This window comes from Schistocerca piceifrons, chromosome 3, assembly GCF_021461385.2.
Source record: "Schistocerca piceifrons isolate TAMUIC-IGC-003096 chromosome 3, iqSchPice1.1, whole genome shotgun sequence".
Classification (NCBI taxonomy): domain Eukaryota; kingdom Metazoa; phylum Arthropoda; class Insecta; order Orthoptera; family Acrididae; genus Schistocerca; species Schistocerca piceifrons.
Window position 1 is genome coordinate 610,063,982 of NC_060140.1, and position 14,625 is coordinate 610,078,606.

Here is a 14,625-nt window from a genome sequence, read left to right on the forward strand (position 1 = left end):
ATTCCTAAGCATTCTGAAGTTTCCACCCTATTTATTATTCATGTAATACCCGTAGATGTGCAGAACTGAATATGTTGTGTCTTTTTTAAAATTTATGGTAAGACCATTTGCAGAAAAGCAGTCAATGATTCTTTTAAGAACTTTTTCTTGCAATTCCTTCTCTTTCTGTGTAAATGTTTGGATTGATTACAATACAAGCCTGGTTGCTGTACATTAGACAGATGATAGGCTGCATGTATGAAGGAATGGTAGTGGACCTAACATTGAAACTTAGTGAAACACATACCTGATTTCTCCCTAGACAGAATTATGTTCCTAGGCTGTACTGAGTGAATTATTAAGTAGAATTTTTTGCATTCTTTTGATTAGATATGACGTTATAGATTGGTTGTCAATATCATCAGTCTTATAAGATGTTACTTTATCTATGAGAATACTGTGATTAACACTGTCAAATACCTTAGAGGTCTCACAATTTACCAGCTGGCGTTGTTTTATTATTTAACACTTGTAAAATATTTTGAGTGAACCTGTAAATGGCATTCTCAGTAGAGCAACCTTTCTGAAACTCAAACTGTGATTTACTAAAGATACTGTTGTTGCTAAGTTGAGAAACTGTTCCAGAATACGACACCTCCTCAAAAATTTTGGAGAATGATATCAGCAGTAAAAAAGTTTGGTAGTTATTGACATCTGTATTCTGACATTTCTTAAAGAGGGGTTTAACAACGGCATATTTCAGTCTCTTTGTAAAAATGCCTTGAGTTAGTGATGTATTACATATTTTGCATAAGACTGGGCTTATTACATGGGAATAGATCTTTAGTACTGTCTTAGCTACACCACCAAAACCAGATGAGCTATTATTTTTGACAGAACGTATAATTTTCCTAATTTCAGAAGAAGTAGTTTGTGATACATTCATATGATTGAATTTTATGGGAGGTTACATTTTTAATATACTGCTGTGATTTCGCCCCTGAACTGTTTGTCCCTATGCTTTCTACTGTATTTAAGAAATGATATGCATCTCCTGCCTGTAACTCATCATTTATAGCATTTCCATCCAGTTCAATAGTGATGATGTCTTGTTCTGTGGCTGATTCTCTGTCATTTGTTTAACTACATTCCATATAGCCTTAAGTTTGTTGCCAGAAGTACTGATTTCTAACATTATGTGCAAGTTCCTTGATTTTTAGTAATCTTTCTTAGTAATTTTGAGTAGTTTCTGTAGTACGCAACTACTGCAGGATTCCTATTTGTTCATGCCAAAAGATACATTTCCTCTTTTCTTTCATGAGACATACTAATCCCTCTGGCGATCAGTGGTTTTTTACATGACTGTTTAGTGTCTTTTCTGATTAGTTTATGCAGAAAGCTTTCTTTAAAAAATGACACAAACTTATCACAGAACAGATTAAATTTTATGTTAGCATTTGTTTCCTTATAAATTACATCCCAGGTCATCCTGTAAAGTATTCTTAAAAACATTTGTCCTGGAGTCATTAATTATTCTAACTGATTTCCTTTGAGGAGTATCCATATTGTAAGGCACTATATTATTTATACTAATTAACTAATACTAAATAGAGCATTTGTCACTGGGTAAACAGTTATTTTCCTGCTTTGAGCTTCATCAAAGCAAAATATTATCAATTAGATGCCTAGTATTTTATCCACCTGTGTTGGAAAGTTAATTACTGAGATCAATTTCTAGGACCAAATGGGGTTTACACATCATTTTCCTTATTTATTTATTTATTTTATTTATTTATTCTTCTGTGGGACCAAATTAAAGAGAAGTTTCCATGGTCATGGAACGAGTCAAATTATAGCATGATAGTAGAGACAGATAAAATGAAATATAAGAAACGTATTCAGGTGACAATTCGTAAGTTTAAATAAAGAAAATCAACAATGTAACACTGGAATTTGCTTAATTTTTCAGCTCGTCCAGGAGCTCCTCGACAGAATAGAAGGAGTGAGCCATGAGGAAGCTCTTCAGTTTAGACTTAAAAATTGTTTGGGCTACTGCTAAGATTTTTGAGTTCTTGTGGTAGCTTATTGAAAATGGATGCAGCAGAATAGTGCACTCCTTTCTGCACAAGAGTCAAGGAAGTGCATTCCACATGCAGATTTGATTTCTGCCTGGTATTAATTGAGTGAAAGGTGCTAACTCTTGGGAATAAGTTAACATTACTAATAACAAACGACATTAAAGAAAATATATACTGTGAGGGCAATGTCAGAATTCCCAGACTATTGAATAGAGGTCGACAAGAGGTTCTCGAACTTACACCACATATAGCTCGAAAAGCCCGTTTTTGAGCCAAAAATACCCTTTTTGAATCAGAAGAATTACCCCAAAAAATAATACCATACGACATAAGCGTATGAAAATATGCGCAGTAGACTACTTTTCGTGTTGAAGTGTCACTTATTTCAGAAACTGTTCTAATGGTAAATAAAGCAGCATTTAGTTTCCGAACAAGATCCTGGACATGGGCTTTCCACAACAGCTTACTATCTATCCGAACGCCTAGGAACTTGAACTGTTCCGTCTCGCTTATAATATGCCCATTCTGTCTAATCAAAATATCGGTTCTTGTTGAATTGTGAGTTAGACACTGTAAAAACTGAGTCTTACTATGATTTAGCATCAAATTATTTTCCACAACCCACGAACTTATTTCATGAACTACATTATTTGATAATGTTTCAATATTACACACGAGATTCTTCACTACCAAGCTGGTGTCATCAGCAAACAGAAATATTTTTGAATCACCTGTAATACTAGAAGGCATATCATATATATAAACAAGAAAAAGCAGTGGCCCCAGCACCGACCCTTGGGGAATGCACCAATTAACAGTGCCCCATTGGGACTGAACATCACTACCACCCTCAATATTGCGGAGAATTACCTTCTGCTTTCTGTTCTTAAAGCAAGAGGCGAACCAGTTGTAAGCTACTCCCCTTACTCCATAATGATCTAACTTCTGCAGTAATATTTTGTGGTCAACACAGTCAAAAGCCTTCGTTAAATCAAAGAAAACGCCTAGCGTTCGTAACCTTTTATTTAATCCGTTCAAAACCTCACAGAGAAAAGAGAATATAGCATTTTCAGTTGTTAAACCATTTCTAAAACCAAACTGTACATTTGACAGCAAATTATGTGAATTTAAATGCTCCAGTAACTGTGTATATACGACCTTCTCGATAACTTTAGCAAAGACCGATGGCATAGAAATAGGTCTATAATTGTCAACATTATCCCTGTCTCCCTTTTTATAAAGTGGCTTCACTACCGAGTACTTTAATCGGTCAGGAAACCGACCACTCCTAAAGGAAAAGTTACAGATATGGCTAAGTACTGGGCTAACATACGTAGAACAATTCTTCAGTATTCTGCTAGATACCCCGTCATATCCATGAGAGTACTTGGTCTTTAGTGATTTAATTATTAACTCAATCTCCGTCTTGTCAGTATCAAGGAGGAGCATTTCAGGTAACAGTCTGGGAACACTTTTTTTCTACAGGCGCTATATGATTCCCTGTTGGGACTAGGTTTCTATTTAGTTCACCAGCTATATTATCACAATACTTTAGAAAATCTACAGTGAAGTAACCACAGCCTAATAATTACTTGCTGTTCTCTGACAGATACCACAGTAAGGAATCCAGATTCCTCATAAACAGTTCAAGATTTCCCAGTAGTGCTCAATATACTGATACAACTAAAAGTCAATTATTTTTCAGTATTAGTTCACAAGCACACACTTCATTGTGCAGATCACGACAAAATCTTTTTATGTTAATGTTTTTGAAGTTGCGTTCTGCCTTAATATGTGTAACAACTCCTGCTTTTCCCATGTCAGTTATGCATGAGTAAGCCGCAATAGTGTAATCTTTTATACGTATATTAAAGAATTTTCTTAGGGTTAGTGGTACGAATCATACTAGTCAGCCACACTCTTATTTCAGAACCTTGTTTGTCTGCCAAATGTTGGAATATATTGTCTTTCCCAGTTTAGTTTGACATGGAGAGTCCTTAAACGATATCTTTGATTTGCCAGCTGTTGATACGCGTCAGTGGCAGAGCTATGACTGACACATGGTAGTTTCAGTCAAAACAGCGAAAAATGGCGTCTGCTTCGGTGAGTTGTCCTTATGTTTACATTACGGTATAATGAAAGTAAATATGCAATTCGATCATGAAACGTAAATTGTTGACGTTTCATTGTTGAGATGACGCTGTTTCAAAAGTCTGAGAGTTACGCATCCTGTTAAGCGTTGAACCACTTGAGTATATAAGACGAGACTTTTTGGAAGATTCTTTATAATACGTCAGCTTGCACTAATGCTTAACTTAACTCTTCATAAATCTTTATTATTTGTCGTGCATTAATCTAAGAAACTAAAAGCATTTTTGGAAACTAGGGAGGAGGTACCGGTAGTGTATTTTACTCAGAACATTATTGTTGAATGAAGTGTACCCTGCTGTGGAATCTTAATTGAAACAGGCGTAGCGGCTTGGAATCGAACTTGGATCGTTCGCACTTGTCAGTGTATCATCTAGCAGCTAGGTAGAGCCTCAAGTACACTGCAAATCTTCATATGTCTATTAATTCGCTCATACCGTGACGAACCTCAGAAAAGGCCAAGTTCTAGTTTGGAATCCTTATTGCTATTTAAAAAATTGTTTCTAATTCACATTAATTCTTTTAAATTTGGTAACTTGCTCTACACATCGATTCCGATTCTCTTAACTTAATATTTTATTCGATATTATTTCAGGCGCCACTTTTAGACGATGACACGCTGGCGTTTGGCGAAGAGGAGGAAATAAACTCTAAGAAAATAGTGTAAGACAAGTATTTCTATTAACCAGTTGATTTCTCATTTTCATAATTGCTTGTGGTGTACTAAAAAAGCTGTCATTTTACAGGCACCCATATGTCACATTTTTCCATTTATCCTTTAGAGTATCAGCGCTGCTAGTGTACATGTTATGTGGCCTGTTCAGTACTAGTTTCATAGCGAGTTTTGTGACGATAGTGTTGCTTCTGTCAATGGATTTTTGGACTGTGAAGAATATTACAGGTATGTTGATGGCTTGTATTATCAGTTTTTGGAGTCATAATTTGTTCTTAATTAGTGAAATTGTGATAAACTTTATATCCTGATTATGTGCTTTTGGCAAATCTGAATGAACTAATAATTTTGGCATGATGTTAAAATACTTTCTCATTGTATTGTCTGTAGTTTTCTAGTTTTTGTCACATGAACGCCTATTAAATGCATCTGAAAATTGTTTTGAAGTCTGTCTCTTCATGATTTTATGGTGTTGGTTGTAATCATTTTCAGCATATGCTTTGTCCATTTGATTTAGTTCTGTGGCAAAAGAAATATTGCCTATATATACAGCTGCCTTCCGGTTTAAAATCAAGCTCTTTTCTTGAATCCCTGAATATCATTTGTGAAACAGATGTTGTAGCTACTGTAGACTTATTCTAGAGTTTGTCCTAATACTTGAACATCCCTTTGAAATTATTGTACCACCTTGAGGCTAAACACAAAGATTCAACTTATGATTGCGTTTTGAATCTCTCAGTGTTTGTTATAAATTTATATAATATCTCGATGATTTTATGTCAGTTTTGATAATGCATTATTCATTTTTGTAATAAAGAGGAGAGCAGTTCTTTCTCCTTGGTTGTTGAGGATACATGGTTATTTGTTTGTTAATCCTCGTTTTCAGGAAATGTTTGTCATCTGTCTGTAACAGCAGTTTGACCCCTTTATCAATTTTGTTTTCTGCATAAGTGATGCAAGATAATAGTTAACTGACCTAAACAAAATATTGGGAAGGTCCTTTCCTTATTATGTACTGTTTTAGGTAGTATGTTGTTTTTGTCTTAATGATTAAAGAAGACCAATTTTCAGAGGTGACATGTTTATTTCATGGCTATTTTGCATACATAGTGTTTGTTAAACTGTTGTATAGCCACTTTGGATAGCCACTTCCTTAAGCATTGCAATAATTGTGTAGTAGATAGCAATTTGTAAGGAGGGATTTTACATGGCAGTGAACTTCCAGACCCGTCTTATGGCAAACAATATTTTTTATAGAGCAAATATTATTTTAGTGATCAGAGTGAGGGATTTTGTACACAATATTATCCGTTCTATAATCTCAGTAAATTGTTTGTACACTGTATCTCTGAAAAGGGACCATAATATACCCATTAATATCATGATATTTTCAGTCAGTCATATCCTTACAGCAATTGCAAAAGTTCATAAAATATGTAAGTAAGTGTATTTTGTCTTTACATAGTCGTTTCAGTATATAATCAAATAAATGGGTCAAATAACTATTTGCACTAACTTGGTCCTTGTAAATATCTTTTAACAACTGGTGAAGTTCCGTCAATGCCATTTGTATTTACTCCTATTTTTGGATCCTTGAAATGAAGGGTACAGTTTATGCAAAGGTGATTGATTCCTTCATCTTATCTTTTAGACACTTACATGAACTGAAACAGATGGGCATTATGGATAATATTTTCTTTTGTCGTGTCCAAAGTACCTCCCGAGACTCCTCTTTGACATCTTCAACTTTTGTAGTCCTGTCTTCCTCTTTGACAATGTGTAAAAAATCACTTTCAATAGTGCCAAATACCCCTCATCCTGTTGCGTTATTTCTTTGCCCAAATTTTCTTTTCCCAAATAGGAATTAATCAGTCAGCACAGTTAAATCTTTAACAGCAAGTTTTCTGTTTAGAGATAAACACATAGAGATTCAAATTTCTCTCAAGTACTCATTCAGATCAACTACACTATAATTACTGAGTTGTACTTACTTTTTTTTAAGTACTACTAAATTAAAAGACCAAAAAGCACATTAGTTGTAAAATGGTAATTATTGGTATTTTGCTGCCTGTGAACCAGGAACCTTTCTTTACTGAGCAATGTTTCTGGAGCTAATTATTTCCCGTCTTAAGCAACACCACAATGTGAAACTATCACCCAAACTATTCTTAGGTGCCAGCTTCATTTGTGATTGTCACTCTCTATCTCTTTCATGTTGAAATGACTGACCGTACACCAATCAAGGGTTTGAGTCTCATCTTTTAAACTGTATGAAACATCCAAATCAGTTTGCTGGCTCATTTTGACAGCTCAGTACCAGAGCTTGCTACATATTCAAAACCAATCACTAGTTTGAACAACCATCAGACTACTCACTTTTTGAAAGTAGCCAAGGAGAAAAGAAATGATTTCTTTACTGAGGTGTCTTGCATTGTCACTGGCTGGGTGCAGCTGAGCACATGTGCCGCTTCCCTACTCTCTCATACTTACTGCTTCTCCTCTTTCTACCACTCTCCGCAGATTGCAGTCAGTGCTGCCACCACTTCTTGCTGCTAGCCTAGCCGCTGCTTATGAGAGGCAGGGAGACACGAGGAGTGGTTTGTTTGGATCTAATTCTCAGAGACTGCACATGCAGCGGCCGGAGATGCCAGTCGTATGCATGAGTTGTGTCTGAGTGATTGTGTGAGTGCATGTGTGCTCTCATTTTCTGACAAAAGGTATGACTGAAAATTTGTTGTGAGAGTGTGACTGTCTTTTTCTACACACCTGCCCCACTCAGCAACCATCTTTACAGTGAGTTGCTACCTTTTCTCATTATTATTGATTCTCAGAGTATTTGAACAAGTTATGTGTTGCATGATTGATCATCGTGGTCCATCAACATGCTGTCTGTGGCTCATGAATAGCTGACCACACAGGTGGATTTCTGTGATGGGCCAAAACTGCGACCTTTCCTGCAGGTATCTGTAATGGATCAGGCCTGCCAACCTGAAGCCATTTGGTTTCCACTAACGTGCAGGTCCTGCCCATCGAATCTAGTCTCACCCACCTGCCTGCCCACAGGCTGGTTTATCTGTTTGTGGCATAATGGAGCAGCGGTTTATCCTTGGACCCAGGACTGCAGTGCTCCTCAGCAGGCCATGGGCGATGGATTTCAGGAATTGCAACCGTCCCACTTGCAAGTACATTGTACAGTGTGGCATCTTATAAACATTTTATTTGTTACAGTACATTTTGGCACTTCAAAAGTAGTTAAATGTTAAAAAGTTGTCTGTTGCTGGCAGTGTGTATGCTATGTACTCATATATTTCTCAAAAGAAGAACCACAAAATACAAGTAAAATAGTAGGTATACCACAGTGGGCAATAACTGACAGTAACGAACATAGTATAACCAACATTTTATTTGCGGTCACCTACAGTGTTGCTTTACACAATTCTTCCCACCTTATACACTTCTTTCTAGAGGCCTACTTTTTCCTGAGGTTAGTTCTGAAATCAATGAAGTTATTTTAAATCTGTCTTGCATCTCCAAGGAAATACATATTTTTGTCGCCAAATGTGTTTTGTTTTATTGAAATAAATAACATCAATGTTCTTAATGAAACGTATACAATTTGGCTTGCTTTCTTCATCTAAGCACAGTTCGTTACAAAAGGTGTTGATGTGAGCACAAAAATCTTTAGTACTAACATCAGGAAACGGCACCATCTGGTTGCATAATGAACAGTCCACTGCTGTTTCTCATATAAGAGGGGCATTTGAAAAGTCCGTGCAAAAATAAAAACTACTTAAGTGTTTGGGGTAAACCTTTCTTATTTTTCGACATAGTCTCCTTTTAGACTTATACACTCGTCCAACACTGTTCTAATTTGTTGATCCCTTCTGAATAATAGGAATTGTCCAAGTCTGCAAACTAGCTATTAGTTGCTGCAATCACCTCCTTGTTTGAATAAAATCTTTGTCCCACCAGCCATTTCTTCAAATTGGGGAACAAGTAGTAGGCTGAGGGAGCCAAGTCTGGAGAAAAGGGGGATGTGAATGAGTTGGAATCCTATTTCCAATAATTTTGCGACCACAAATGCTGAGGTGTGTGCTGGTGCATTGTCGTGATGGAAAAGGTCTTTTTTGCGGTCCAATCGCCGGCGTTTTTCTTGTAGCTCGGTTTTCAAATGATGCAATAGCGATGAATAATATGCACCTTTAATAGTTTTACCCTTTTCTAGATAGTCGATGAGGATTATCCCTTGCAAATCCCAAAAGACAGTCGCCATAACCTTTATGGCCAAAGGAATGGTCTTCACCTTTTTCGATGCGGATTCTCCCTTGGTAACCCATTGTTTAGATTGTTGTTTGGTCTCAGGAGTATAGTAATGTAGCCAAGATTCATCCACAGTGACGAAACGACGCTTAAAGTCCTGCGATTCTTCCTGAACAGCTGCAAACCATCCTTGCAACACTTCACATGATTCAGTTTTTGGCCAAGTGTGAGCAATCGCGGAACCCATCATGCGGATAGTTTTCTCATGTCCAAATCTTTATGCAAAATATTATGTTTCTGTTCATTTGAGATGCCCACAGCACTAGCAATCTTACGCACCTTAACTCTTCTGTCATCCGTCACCATATCATGGATTTTATCAATGATTTCTTGAGTCGTAACTTCCACAGGGCGTCCAGAACGTTCAGCATCATATGACCACTCCGAAAATTTTGAAACCACTTATAAATTGCTCTAATCAAAGGTGCAGAGTCACCGTAATGTTTATCAAGCTTCTCTTTAGTCTCCCAAAGCGTTTTACCTTTCATAAAGTAATATTTAATCACCATAGGAAATTCTTTTTTGTCCATTTTTTGACAATCACTCGACTTCCTTGATTCACACGAATGCCAAACACAAAGAAATAGACCAACGTGGCTGAAACTTGGTTTGCGTTCTTTCCAAAGATGCTATTAACTAAACATGACCTTGATATGCACCAGTGGTGCCATCTCTCGGACTTTGCATGGACTTTTCAAACACCCCTCATGTGTAAATGATCTACCGCCTAATGTTCAACAAGCAGATCACACCAGTATTGTAATCGCTTCCAGTATACATACAGAAATAGAAGAAGTGGCGAACAAACTTCAAAATTCTTAGGTATCCATATTGACGAGGATTTAAACTGGGGGAAAAAAACACATTTTGGAACTCCTAAAACAACTTGGTTCAACCACATTTGCACTTAGAATCATAGCAAATTTTTGGGAGAGAGAAATTAGTAAGTTTACATATTTCGCTTATTTTCATTCAGTAATGTCATGTGGAATAATGTCTGGGGTAACTCATCTCTAAGAAAGAAGGTCTTCATTGCCCAAAAATGTGCTATAAGAATATTGTGGTGCTCACCCGCGATCATCTTGTAGACATCTGTTTAAGGGGTTGGGCATTCTGACTATTGCTTCACAATATATTTATTCCCTCATGATGTTTGTTGTAAATTATCCCCTGCACTTCAAAAGGAACAATGAGATACATAATTACAATACTAGAAGAAAAAATGACATTCATTTCTCAACATTAAAGACAACCTTAGCACAGAAAGGGGTGCACAATGCTGCAACAAAAATTTTTACCATTTACCCAGTGGTATAAAATGTCTCACAGACAGCAAGGTAAAATTGAACCCTCCTTGACAACTACTCCTTTTCCATAGAAGAATTTCTATGTTTGTAATGTGTAAAAGGTGATGGGTAGGAATTGCTAACTCAATCTGTATATCGTGTTTTCATTTTGGGGGAGAAGAAATTATATGGTGATTTTTAGAGTACAAATAGATATACAAATTAATTTGCAATATGAATCTAAAATGACCCATTCCACATCATGACGATTTATCACACAAAATGATATATGGAACATGACAGTAACTAACTGACTAACTAACTCACTAACTAAAAGGAGAGCCATTGTTTGTGGAGACTTGTGTGTTCAGTTTCTCTCAGATAATACTGACAGACAGTGCCTAGAGTTGTTGGCATCTAGGTTTGGATTCCTCACAGCAGTAAAATTCTCAAAGGATTTGAGGATGTAGTGCTGCAGCTACAGACAGTTTTTTTACAGACCAAACAACCTGAAATGACTTTAAAAAACCAGTAACCAGTGGTCTGTCTGATCAGTATTGTCAAATGTTAACAGTGAAATAAATACAATGTCCAAATAATTTAAGGAGTAAAAAAATCTCTGCGCAACTCCCCATGTCTGCAGCCAGAATGAATTCTCTGTCTGCAGAGAAGAGGTTTCTTCTTCCACAGTTCCAGTCTTGTGTTCTCAGACCTGACAGCAGGCACTTTGGGCATTCTCAGGATGCTTTTCTGGAACTTCGGCTACTACTGATGAGCTGTAGCCTATGTGTATAGTGTAGCAGATGGACACTGCCCTCTTCTACTTTAAACCCACCTTAACTGACACTCACAAATACTGATGCTGGGTTGACTTGGGAATAAAGTACAAGTATTGGCGTGGGTTTAATTGGCTGCTGCATCTACATGCCTAGCAGAGGGTAATAAACACTAATCTTGTGAAATGTAATCAGCAGCAGGAAACACAGTGCCATTGCTAAAGCATGAGCTGTTAAGGAATGTCTACAACCTCATGCCCCAGTCTGACCATGTCAGTATGCATATCAGTTAGTTTTGCACGAAGATTTTGCTTAGGAGCCTTGCCAAGTGCTACACTTTAGTATTTTGGAGCGTTGCAGTGCTGTAGCTGGATACCTGATTATTATGTACATGATTCACATTTAGCTTTTCTGTTCATTCAAATGTATAAGGTATAACTAAATTCTGTTTATGGACTTCACTTGGATGGGGATCAAGACACTTGAGTTTAGCATAAGAACTCATGTCTGAGAACATGCAAAATGCCACAACACATGTTGTTCCGTGACTCTTGCTGCCCGTCATCTGGATCCACTTACAGGTAGGGCCTGATGTGACAACCACCAACACAAACACAGATATGATATGTCCATGCCATGTTCCAGTACAGCCACTAGTCCCTTCTCTCCAGCATCTGCTGCAGCCATAGCCCATGCCAGTAGGACTGCTTGGATTCCACAGGGGTCTCGTAGATCAAGGATTTCATGTGACCCCACAAGCAGTAGTTTAGTGGATTAAAATCAGGAGAACATGAAGACAAAGCAGTTGGCTCACCAGAACATATTCACTGTTGCCCAAACTGATGGTTCAGATGATCTCTGACCACTCATGGAAAATAATGGGATGTGCCATAATGCTGGAACCATGTTAGATGCACATGAAATGCACATCTTCCAGGAGCTTGTGCAGTACACTGTCACGGAATTGCAAGTACACAGCACCCGTGAGATGTTATGGAAGAGGATATGGCTCAGTCACATGACCATCCAGGAACTGTGCCCAAATGTTTCGATCGTATCATTTACGAAACACATGGGTGTGAGCAGCATGGTGGTTTCCGTCAGCCCACACATAACTGTTGTGGGAGTTAAGAACACATTCTCTGGTGAACTTGGCTTCATCCTGAGGAAAAAGATCTGCCGTGGGAAGTCTGGCTCATCCACATAATGGTGCAAAACTATCTGCAGAACTGACTTGTGATGAAAAAGCCTTTGTCCGCATTGCGTGTACCTTCTGGGGATGGTATGGGTGTAGCTACTGCTCATGGAGAATGCACCAGACAGATCAGTGATCCTCATTCAGTGTACCTGCTATGTTCTGATACTCATTGTTGTGTCCTCTTCCGCTGCATGGATCACAGCCTCTTTAAACTGTGTTGTGCAGCACTGTAGTTAGCCCTACTGTCTCCGTGGCCTGCTGGTACACTATAGCAAAGAGGAAGTGCAAAGATGTTTGGTACTGTGAAAAATGTTCCATATAAAACTGATGAGCAGCCCTCCCATTGCACCGAGCTTTGCCATACAATAACATAATGTCAGTGTATTCCACAAATATGTAGTTAAACATTGGTCAACAGCAACACATTACAAATGTACTTGAAGCTGGCATTGTGTACTCTAGTGTATGATTGCTACTCTATAGCAGTATAGTGTGAACAAAGAACGGAAGCACAACAACAGTTACAAATCTCTCTGGGAAGATCACAAACTCAACTGAATGGCATGTAAACAAATGGTAGTGGGTGTGGAACATCAGGTGACCCATGAATGACACATGTAATACCCTAGTCTGTGGTACCAAAAATGCTGTAGCTTTGAACGTGTGATGTTGCATTTTGTGTGGCGCAGGAAAACTGAACATTGTCAGGTGTGAATTGGTCCCCACTAGAAGTCCTCAACACCTGTATAGGGAGCTTAGTTACATCCTGTACAGGCTGGCATTTTCCATCTCAGCATTTGTTTTTCTGTTCTAAACAGCTCCATGCCTGCATTCGCTAGCTTATAAAATGACAGAAAGAGGAGTGTTGGGAGAAGTGCGTGTCCACCATTGGGTGCCATACGTCACCTTCTCAAGTCCGGATGAAGATCAGACGTCTCTTTGGGTACCAGACCCCAACAGGTGTCCCTGGCATTAACATCATTATCTACCGATGCAAAAGCAATTGCCGAGCACTAGACTCAAGCCTCTGCATCAGAGAACTACCCCCAGCCTTTTGCACCTTCAAACGACAGTTGGAAAGGAAAGTCCTCTCGTTCACTACACGCCATGGTGAACCCTATAACACCCCGTTTACAGAGTGGGAACTCCTCAGTGCCCTTGCACATTGCCCCAACACAGCTCCTGGGCCAGATTGGATCCACAGTCAGATGATTAAACATCTTTCATCTGACTACAAGTGACATCTTGTCATCTTCAACCAGATGTGGTGCGATGGTGTCTTTCCATGCGATGGTGTCTTTCCATCATAATGGCGGGAAAGCACCATCATTCCAGTGCTCAAACCCGGTCAAAACCTGCTTGATGTGGATAGCTACCGCCCCATCAGCCTCACCAGCGTTCTTTATTAACTGCTGGAATGATGGTGTCTTTGCGGTTGGGCTGGTCATGGAGTCACGTGGCCTACTGGCTCCATGTCAGGGCGGCTTCTGCCATGGGTCGCTCTACCATTGATATCTTGTGTCCTTCGAGTCTGCCATCCAAACAGCCTTTTCCAGATGCCAACATCTGGTTGCCATCTTATTTTATTTATGTAAAGCATATGACACGACCTGGCAACATCATATCCTTGCCACCTTGTATGAGTGGGGTCTCTGGGGCTCGCTCCCGATTTTTATCCAAAACTTCCTGTCACTCCGTACTTTCCATCTTCAAGGTGGTGCTCCCCATAGTTGCCATGTATTCAGGAGAATGGCGTTCTGCAGGGCTCCATATTGAGTGTGTGTCTATTTTTAGTGGCTATTGACGGTGTGGCAGCTGCTGTAGGGTCGTCAGTCTCGCCTTCTCTGTATGCAGATGACTTCTGCACTGTACTGGTATTGCTGAGCGGCACCTGCAGGGAGCCAGTCACAAGGCACAGTCATGGGCTCTAGCCTGTGGCTTCCAGTCTTCAGCCAGGAAGTCGTGTCATGCATTTCTGTCGGTGTTGCATCGTTCATCCAGAACCAGAACTTTACCTTAATGACGATCCACTCACTGTAGTGGAGACCTATCGATTCTTAGGACTGGTTTCCGATGCCAGATTGACTTGACTGCCTCACCTTCATCAGCTTAAGCTGAAGTGCTGGCAGCACCTCAGTGCCTTCCGCTGCCTGAGCAATGACAATCG

At 38.8% G+C, this 14,625-nt stretch overlaps 1 protein-coding gene across 3 annotated transcripts in view; it reads left to right on the plus strand.

Moving 5' to 3' along the window:
• The first annotated feature begins 4,069 nt into the window (after positions 1–4,069).
• Positions 4,070–14,625, plus strand: part of LOC124789953 (uncharacterized Golgi apparatus membrane protein-like protein CG5021) — a 72,606-nt gene continuing 62,050 nt past the window's right edge. For all 3 annotated transcript variants that reach the window (XM_047257483.1, XM_047257484.1, XM_047257485.1), the window contains exons 1-3: positions 4,070–4,160; positions 4,801–4,868; positions 4,952–5,106. In XM_047257483.1, the coding sequence (XP_047113439.1) occupies positions 4,146–4,160; positions 4,801–4,868; positions 4,952–5,106 (238 nt within the window). In that variant the 5' untranslated portion in view covers positions 4,070–4,145. The remainder of the gene's footprint in view (positions 4,161–4,800; positions 4,869–4,951; positions 5,107–14,625) is intronic.